General features: G+C 39.2%; 1 protein-coding gene across 1 annotated transcript in view; it reads right to left on the reverse strand.

The window, feature by feature from the left end:
• The window catches only part of KRAS (KRAS proto-oncogene, GTPase), a 42,378-nt gene that overhangs the window by 13,509 nt on the left and 18,894 nt on the right, over positions 1-9,975 (reverse strand). The window contains exon 4 of the mRNA XM_026652240.2: positions 5,511-5,670. Within this exon, the coding sequence (XP_026508025.1) occupies positions 5,511-5,670 (160 nt within the window). The remainder of the gene's footprint in view (positions 1-5,510; positions 5,671-9,975) is intronic.

Consider the following 9,975-nt stretch of genomic DNA (forward strand, 5'->3'; position numbering starts at 1 on the left):
ATTTTTAATTTAAAATAAATACAAGTTTATTTTTAAAAAATAAATTTAACATTAAATTTGAAATTGACAACCTAGGTTAAGGCCTTCACTTAATAAAATCATTTAACTAAACAAAAAATATCAAAACAGTACACGTTTGCTGCTAAGTTTTAAAGAAAGTAAAACCAATGAATTGATGGAAGTCACTGGCTAAGCACTTGGAATCAGAGTTTGCTGAAGTCTAAGTCAGCTTCTGACAGCAGTAGCCTCTTCTGTAGGTGCAGAGAGACTATTTTCATCATGTGAGTTATTCAGTTCAATTACTAGTTCATTCAAAGTTAAAAACATCAACTGGGAGTTGAAAGAGCAACAAAGCTTGTTTTCCCTCTTCCAATGTATGAATAAAACAATGTATGATAGGATGTGAGCACTACTAATTCTAAAATCTTGAAGGACATGACTGAAAACAATCAGTTCAATTCATTAACTACATATAATACCTCCTTTGTTTAATAAATCAATTTTAAATGCAAAATACTTTCATAAGAAAAAGTTTATGTATCCAGCACATTTAAGGTAGTTTTATTTAATTAATTTTTTTTAATGTCCATCCAAGTAGATCTTGACACAAAACACAAGTAAAAAAAATTAACCATTCACCATTTTCCAACATAATAAAAAATGTAAAAATTGAGAATTTGAGTGTCAGTTAAGCTATATAAATGCTTAAATAAATACATATAGATACAGTGTATCCTCCTGGTTAAAAAAAGAAAAAATTTAGTGTAAAGGCTCTATGTAGTTGTAAATCAACATGTTTTAATGGTTACCAACAGATGACCATGAACCTTTCTTTAGAAAAATAATCAGAGAGAACAAATGCAAACCAAGATTAAAATTAACTATTTAATTGGTTTCCTGTTTGTGGATTTAAATCATGGTTAAAATTGGTGATTTGAATCACTAATTTAAATCACCCACCCTGCAAACTGAACACTCAGAATTAGTGGAGTACTTTTGATCTTAATCTCTCTAGGCCACAGCTGCTCATCTGTAATATGGTGATAAATAATGCACCCTCATCTTACAGGTGTATTGTAAAATTCATAAATATTTGTGAAGCACTCAAATGGTATAGTGATGAATGCCATAAGAAGCCCATGAGAAAATGAATAATTCTGTCTTCAGACGTGTACAGCAAATAAGGCCCAGGGCCACAAATTTAACAATGAAGATAAAACAAAATATTAAACAGCTACTCATTAAGTGACCACCATCCATCCTGTGCACTGAGTAAGGCATGGGGCCTTTGGGAAAAATATAATACATGATCGTGTAATTAAAGATTGTCTCAAAATCCATACACACAAGGGGGACAAATTAAGGTTCCTAACGTATGAGTGTTTGACTTTGCAGCCTTAATCGTGTTCTTTTAATAGTGTTTGGATGTTTTGTTTTGTGTGATTTCCAAGGTTTTTTTAAAAAAGCAAATTGGAAAAAAAAAAAAAAAAAAAAAAAAGCCATGTATACCCTGGCACCTATATGGGTCATAGGCAGAGTTGGAACCTTTAGATCCACCACACAGACCTCTGCCACTTAGCAGTAGTACGATGTCATCTTCTTTGTGGACCAGCACTAGAGGGGAATGAGATACCCCTTTTGCCAGTGGATTTCACAGATATGTGCTGACAGCAAAGGAATGGCAAGACTCAGGAATCTTAGGTGCCATTCCAGGAAAATCACTGACACAAAGGTCACCATCTCCCAAATTTCAAGTCCCTGCTCCAAAGCATGGGGGTGTTTTGAGCTTTACAAATATATGCTCACTAGATTTTTTTTTTTTTTTTTTAAACATGAGCAAAACAATGTATTTTGCCCTAGCTTTATTCTCAGAAATGTCTGAACTACTTTGGCTGAAGTTTCCCCCCAAAAAACACCAACCTGAGACATACACCAGGCATGGAAAATTTTAACTGAATAGTTGAAGTTGGAAAAAATTACAAGCAACTGAAAACAGGGCCTTAAGGGAAGTGTGGGGCAACCTTAATAGGTCATGCTACCAGTCCCTCATAATAAAATATAATGGCTGCATACTATACATGGATATGGTACCATTATTTTACATAGATCTTTGGCATGATACCTGCAAATGGCAGGCTGGTTCAAGTAACAATTTTTTATATTTAAGTTTTTTTATTTCTACAGCCCTAACCTGACAGTGAGAACTGCACAAGTGGAGTCCTATAAATGGAACACCACTTACTTCACTAGAACTCCCAGTATGAGCCGGGGTTCACCTACGTGGGACTTATGTGTTCATACAACAGACAGTTAAAATAAAAAAACAAGTGATTAGTCATTTATATCAACTCTTAAATAAAATGTTTTCAAAATCTGTCTAAATATGCATTCTCCACAATAAATCAAGCCTTTTGTGGCTAGTGTTACAATTCAAGGAATTCTCACCCACAGATACACCCCCACCCACACTCTCCTTTTAATCAAATACTATTATGGGAGTTGGAAGAGAAATTAAGTAACACAGAAGGAAAACGTACAACCCTAGGTTCAAACACATTTTGGGCTCAGTCCTGAAGTTACTCTTTGTGCATCTCCTATAAAAGGTAAAAAAGTACTTGCAATGGTTGCAAAATCTAGCCTTAAAAACAAAAATCATCCCTAGTTTAAAGAGGTGCAACTCCTTTTGATTTCACTAGGAGCTGCTTCCTCATATGCCAAGGCTGAATTGATTCTACGAGTTAAGTCAAACACACAAAAAATGAAATACAGAGGGCAAGATGTTATGTTATTTATGGATGTCAGACTTATTTGATGCAGAAGGCCAAATTTCTTTTTTTTAATTATGGTCCGTGAACAGGGATATAAATTATGGAGTCAATCCCACTGCAGAACTCCTGCTGATTTTAATGTGAAGTTGGCACAAAATTGGAGAATGTGACCTTTCTGCAGTAACTAAATCTTCAGTTTTTTGTTAAGTACCTTGTTGTCACATTCAATATCACTTTGAAAAAAATATGCACACCTTTATGGCCATTCTTATTCCTGCTTATCCTTACCCTCCTTTCAAAAATCTCTCTGGCCTTCTCTATATAGTATTTGTGCTGATTTAAACTAAACTGGCACCAAAAATGAAGTGGAGAATTAATGCAACCCCCTAGTATGGACAATTTTATATCACCATAAAGGTTTATACCTGCAGCTGCAACAAAAACTGTATGGATAAGCCCTTTGTCTCTCCCCTCTCTGCTCCACTCTATATTTTTTCCCTTCAGAAACTCCCAGCTCCCCTGGGGCTTCACATTCAGCCTCTTCCCTCATTCTATCTGCTAAAATAGTCAGCAATTAAATAGTTAATGTTGAAGCGTCATCATTGACCTTTAGAGAAAATGCACCAATGAGATTAAGAGAGGGGTGGGAAATTTCTACCTCATTGTTTCAGGCTTTCTGCAGCCTCCAAAAGACATCACTGCATCACTTAGAGTCTGTTCATGTTTGAAAGGTAGTCTTTGCAACCACGAGGATTAAAAATCTCTCTTAAATGAAAGCTTAACTTCTACACAGTCTGAATATTTCATGTGGGCTAGATGTGGCCCAGAGGCTATATATGTTTGACACCCCTCATTTAAAAAGAGTTATTTTGAGAGAGAATGTCTCTCTCTTCCCTATTTCTCTCTCTCTCTCTCTCTCTCTCTCTCTCTCTCTCTCACACACACACACACACACACAAAAACATTAAAGGTAGCATCTTGGTAAAATTAAAGACAGTGTTCTTCATCCAATTCCCTTTTGACAATATTTTCTGTGTTTGAGACCACATCATTGTGGTTCCATAAGAAGGTACTTAATCTATAATTATATTGTTGATTTACCAAAAATAAAAATAAAAATCTAATGATTCAATTCCTAGAAGGCAAGATTTTCCAAGAGTGACTAGTTATTTTGGATCCTAAATTTCTGTGTTTCAAATTCAAGACACCTTTAAAGAGGCTTTATTTCCCCAAGGATGTATGCTCAGGGCCTCTTTAAAACATCTCACATGGATACTCAAAATTTAAGCACCCAAAAATTAGTACTATCTGACCAAGATTTTCAAATATGACAATGGAAAAGCAATTTCATCTGTATTTAATCAGGCTGGTATACTGCCTTTTAAAATCTACATGAATGTTGGGCATAAGCTCTTTAAAAGTCTCCTATTAAGAGGTAAAAAATCAAATATCAAATAGATTTGTGTCAATTCTTAAACTGAATTTTAAGCAAAGATAAAACTGCACAGATTTTTGAATGGTGATTGAACAAGCAATTTTGTATCAGGCAAGCATGAAAAGAAAATCAGGTAAGACGAAAAGAAATCAAAGGCTAGGTACGTTAATTATGTTTCTGTTTTGAAATGTATTCCTAAGAAGTAATTTCAAACATGTTAGCAATGGGTTCTATAAAAGCTATCTTGGAAAAGGAAAGGGGAGGTAGATTTCTGTAACAAAGATCATTGTTTAAGAAAGTAAAACAAAAAATTACAACACTAAATGATAGTACAGAATTAATAGTCCACAGCAGTATTGGTTTGCTGTTTATTTCCTAATTTTTTCATTTTTGTCCTACCTAGTGTCTTGTTAATGAGACACACGCAGGACCTCCCAGACAGGAATATTGTAATTTCTATATTTATTCAGCCAGTTTGTATGCCACTTGGCTTACTTAAGACACTTCTTCTAGTTTACCCTCTAGTCCTAAAGTTTTATGACTTTGGAATCTTCCTTGACATAGGTTTATGCTCCAAATATTACTGCACATCCAAATTTAGAACTCCTGAATTTTCTTCTCAATGAATTTTACTCTCTATTTAGAAGTTGCATGAGTTAGTCCATTAGGTTAAAGATGGTCAGAAAACTGGGTAGTAGTGGCAAAATAGCATAATTTGATTAATCCGGACATTCTGTGGATGTGTAAAATGAATAATTTATACATGGATTTCTAAGGAGTTCTACCCACTGGTGTAGGGATGAATCCACCACCTGGGCAGTGTGCAACAACATTCCCCTTTGAGACAGCTTCTTTCCTTCAATAGCCCTATTCTGATTCTAAGCATAAATTACACTTTTTTGCTAGCCAAGAACAAGAGCTCAGAACTCTGGTTAATTGTCTGACTGCTGAACACCTTCACTAAGAAAGTGATTCATGTCCTTCACACTGTCTTTTTTTTAAGTGAAACACACTCTCAAACTATTAAAATCAAGTAAAACTTGAAGAAATATGCTATTGCGTAGTAGCTGAAGGCAACAGAGGCCCGGGTCTCATTCCTGAAGTCTGAACTATTGAAATGCATCATTGATCAGTGAATGAGTACCAGTTGTCTGGGAGTCCACAGAATGGCAAAACACCACAAATTTTCCTCTAGAGAAATACGCATTAACACCAAAATTTGGCAGTTGCTGGAGTTTTGAATGCTCTGGTACTTTCAAGATTCAGTTCTTGAAATTCTGCTTGTGTGTCTTTGTTTTGAACTTTACCTGTCTTGTTTTTGCTGATGTTTCAATGAAAGGAATTCCATAACTTCGTGCTAAGTCCTGAGCTTGTTTTGTATCTACTGTTCTGGAAGGTAAGTCACATTTGTTTCCTACTAGCACCATGGGGACATCTTCAGAATCTTTAACTCTTTTTATTTGTTCCCTAAAATAAAATGGAGAGATTTCATTTCAATACTTTTAGTAGTGTTAATACAGTAGAATTTTAGGGGAGGAAACAAAATGCAGTTAGACATTTCTATTATTTCCAAATGGGTCAACACTACATCATAGTTTCCTTTTATTTGATGTGTACATTATTTGAAACTTTTCAATAACGGTTAAACTAGGAGCTACTACTGCCTTTCCCCCCAGATTTAGCATTTCAACTTAAAAGAAGAGCATAAATATTGGTCACATCGTTATCGATAGCGGTGGGACTCCGAGAGCTAAAATTACATGAGTCCTGATTCCATTTACACTACACCTGCTTTACTTTTATCCCCACTTTAGTGTCCTTTCACACTGCCAGAGCAACATAAAGGGCCTCTGTGTGGATGAGAATCAGGCTCAGATAGTGTTCTTGTTTTATTCCCCAGGGACTTTGTCCCATTTAGCCAAAATTCCTACTCCTGTCTGGTGGAGTAGTGCAATAGCAAAGTCATAAAAGTCTATCTTAATTTTACAATATTTGAGCTCTCTACCTGAAGAGATTAACAAAAAACAGCAGAATCAAAACTCGATTATTTGGTAGGAAAAGATCTCCAAATATGCTGCAAGATCCTATTTACTAGGGTTCTTAACTGTAAATGAGGTGTGATGGCTTTTGTGAGCAATGGCAGGGTTTATGAGGAAACTGTCCCCTCCTTCCCACTCCTCTTCTTGGCCAGACAACGTGAGCAAGTAATTTGTTTCCAAGGCTAGCATCAGAGGCATAGTTGATTTGCTCCTCTTCTAAGGGCTCGCCTACACTTGCAGTGGCATGTAGGGTACACGTAACTACACACTGCAGTGAAAAGCAGGCTGCGTCCATGCTGACGTTTAGATACATGTGGCAGTTAAAGGGTCTGGTGGGGAGAGGCACGGGGAGCCCTTCCCTACAGCCCTGGGCAAAGCGTCCACCCCATCCTCCCTGCCAGAGCCTTTCCCCATTGCCCAGGCAGAGACTTTTCCCTCCACCCTGCAAGTGGCACCCACCCACTCCCCTGCCAAAACTTTCCGTGCTGCCTTGCACCACACCACACCCACCAGAGCCTCTCTCTACAGTGCCACCCCCTCGCCGAGACTTTCCTGCCGCCCCGGCGCAGCGCAGCGTTCACCACCACCAGAATCTTTCCCTGCTGCCTAAGCCTTTCACTGTGGCAGGAAAAGGCTCCAGCAGCAGGACACTCCACTAACAATAGCAGTGCAGACATGGGACGCATTGCTTGGGCACGTAGAGAACCGTATAGGGTACAGACCCTAATGTTCTGGCATGTGTGTACTCCACTCGTTTAAGCAATGCCCCACCATCTATACTGCTATTTATACCTGTACTAGCTGTGCAAGCAGTCTGGACTCTACATACCGCCATAAGTGTAGACACAACATTAGTGTCTCAATTTATTGTCTTCCCACATTTAGAAAACATGCAAGGTTCTCAAGAATTGTTTATGATCCATGTTTTATTGTACAGCATTTTTGCTGACTGATTATACTGCCTGACATCCTTTTGCACATACTATCTCAGCTTTTTTTAACCAATAAAATACTATTAAAAACCCACAATAGCTGGCATGTATTAAAATCAATACTGCTGACATCTATGCTAGGGGGGCGATTTTAAGATCTGTCTCTTTAAATCACTGATTTACTTTTCTCTGAGACTTTCTTTAGTAAGTGGATCCCTCTTTCAAATACTAGTTAGAATGCATCTTTCAAATACTGGATTAAAACTATTTGGCAAGACAATGATGTTGCTGAAAGAATCTCCACAGATAATGCCAATCACTAATTTAATTTGTTTCCCACCCAGACAGTCTGGAAATTTACTCCTTAATTAACATAGCTATGGTTTCTTATCTTTATAGGTATTTAGTTCTGTGAACCTTCAATCTCAAATCACAAGCTCATTCACTGATGTGTGAACATAACAGTACTAATGCCAGAATTCAACCCTTAATGTTCTGTGGGGAGAGGTTGTATAACAAGAAGCCTTCTTACATAATTACAGTTGTGCTCTCTGCATTATCTCTGTAAGAAGGGTTTAAAAGCCATACCGTATAACTCAAAATACGGAAAGCTGGACAAAAATAACACTATGTTCCTTTTACTGTTAAAGCAAGAATAAAAATAAGTTTGCTATAACCACACAGGAAGTCCTCTGGACTGGTGGTTGAAGCATGAAGGGATATATGAATCTTTAGCGCATCTGGCACGTAAATATGTTACAACAGCAGCTACAACAGTGCCATGCGAAGGCCTGTTCTCACTTTCAGGTGACATTGTGAACAAGAAGCAGGCAGCATTATCTCCTGCAAATTGTAACCAACCTTGTTTGTCTGAGTGATTGGCTGAACAAAAAGTAGGATTGAGTGGACTTGTAGGCTCTAAAGTTTTACATTGTTTTATTTTTGAATGCAGTTTTTTTTTAAATAATTCTACATTTGTAAGTTCAACTTTCATGATAAAGAGATTGCACTACAGTATTTGTATGAGATGAATTGAAAAATATTTTTTTTGTTTTTTACAGTGCAAATATTTGTAATCAAAAATAAATATAAAGTGAGCACTGTACACTTTGTATTCTCTGTTGTAACTGAAATTACTATATTTGAAAATGTAGTAAACATCCAAAAATATTTAAAATAAATGGTATTTTATTGTTGTTTAACAGCGCGATTAATTTTTTTCTCATGTGCCTTGCCTCCCCTCTCCCCCAATGTGGGCTTGCTAGTTATACAAACCACAAGATTAGGTTGCTTAATGCACTGTATGTGGGACTAAACAGAGACAATTCTTAAAATGAATCTAGTACAAGAGGTGAACTTAGAATGTCATGGCCATGTTTCACATTGGGAGCACATTACTCTAGCGCTCTGGGATCTGCATTGGCTTCCAATATGTTCCTATGTTGAATTCCAGGTGATGATAATTTATTAAGTCACAAAAGGGTTGAGACTTAAGTTTCCTCTAAGCTGCGTGGCCGCGCAGCTGCCTATTAAGCCCCACACAGGGGCTCCGGGCCATGGCGGGGAGAGGCGCCCCACCCCCAACCCAGACCTGCCCTGGACTTGCCGTGCCTTGCCGGACTTGCCGAGGGAAAGGCGCCCCTCCCCTGGCTCCAACTCAGCCCTGGCATGGACCTGCCATGCCCAGGGGAGAAGCGCCCCTCTCCCCCAGCCCAGGTGCTGCTGCAGGGGGAGAGAGCTGGGGGGAGTCCTCTCTCCCCACTGTAACCCCTGGGCAGCCTGCACCCCAAACCTCTCCTCTCCAGTCCCACCCCAGAGCCTGCACCCCCAGCTGGAGCCCTCACCCTCCCCACACACACACCCCGCAACCCTCTGCCCCAGCCCTGAGCCCCTCATCCTCGGCCCCACCTTGGAGCCCTCACCTCCTTTCCCCCTGCATCCCAATCCTCTGCCCCAGCCCTGAGTCCCGTCCCCTCCCCTCACACACACACTCCAAACCTCTCGGCCCCACCCCCACCACATGAATTTTGTTATATGCACCAATATGGAGGTGATCACCTCCATAGTGGTACACATAAAATTCATTCCGTACATGCGTAGGAAAAATTAAAGGGAACACTGGTTGAGACTGCCACTCTCTGATGCCAAATTCCCAAAGTTAAGATCAATGGAAGATGGAGGCATGAGAGCTGAAGATCCTCACTATAAATGGGAGGGAGCGCCTCACAGGGTATTCTCTGGAAGTGGTCCTGAATTTGGAAGTGTGCTCCGCTCCCCTTCCCTCGGTCCAAAGTCCAAATCTGTTAATCTTTTTCTTCAGGGTACAGACCAATAGTTACCCTAATTTGTGTTTATTTTAATTATCCTTACATTAGCAGTATGGATCTTTGTTTGTGTCACTATTGGAAAAGTTGTTCTTTATATTTTGTAATACATTTATGACATGGGCAACTTTTTAAAGGTTTTTAATACATAAATAGCCACTATAATCAGGAAAGTCATATTACATATCATATTAAGTCATAATAGATAACTAGGGCCAAGATTTTCAAAGGATACATAAAATTTGGTGTCTAATTTGAAAAACCTGAGTAAGAGACCCCCAGGCTCCATCCATACATCCTGCTATACCAGGGGTGGGCAAACTACGGCCCGCAGGCCACATCCAGCCCGCGGGACCGTCCTGCCCAGCCCCAGAGCTCCTGGCCCAGGAGGCTAGCCCCCGGTCCCTCCCCGCTCTCCTCCCTCCCTCGCAGCCTCAGCTCGCTCACTCTGCCGCCCGCGCAATGCTCTTGGCAGCG

The sequence above is a fragment of the Terrapene carolina genome, unplaced genomic scaffold (assembly GCF_002925995.2).
Source record: "Terrapene carolina triunguis isolate 2854851 unplaced genomic scaffold, T_m_triunguis-2.0 Scaffold112, whole genome shotgun sequence".
NCBI lineage: Eukaryota > Metazoa > Chordata > Testudines > Emydidae > Terrapene > Terrapene triunguis.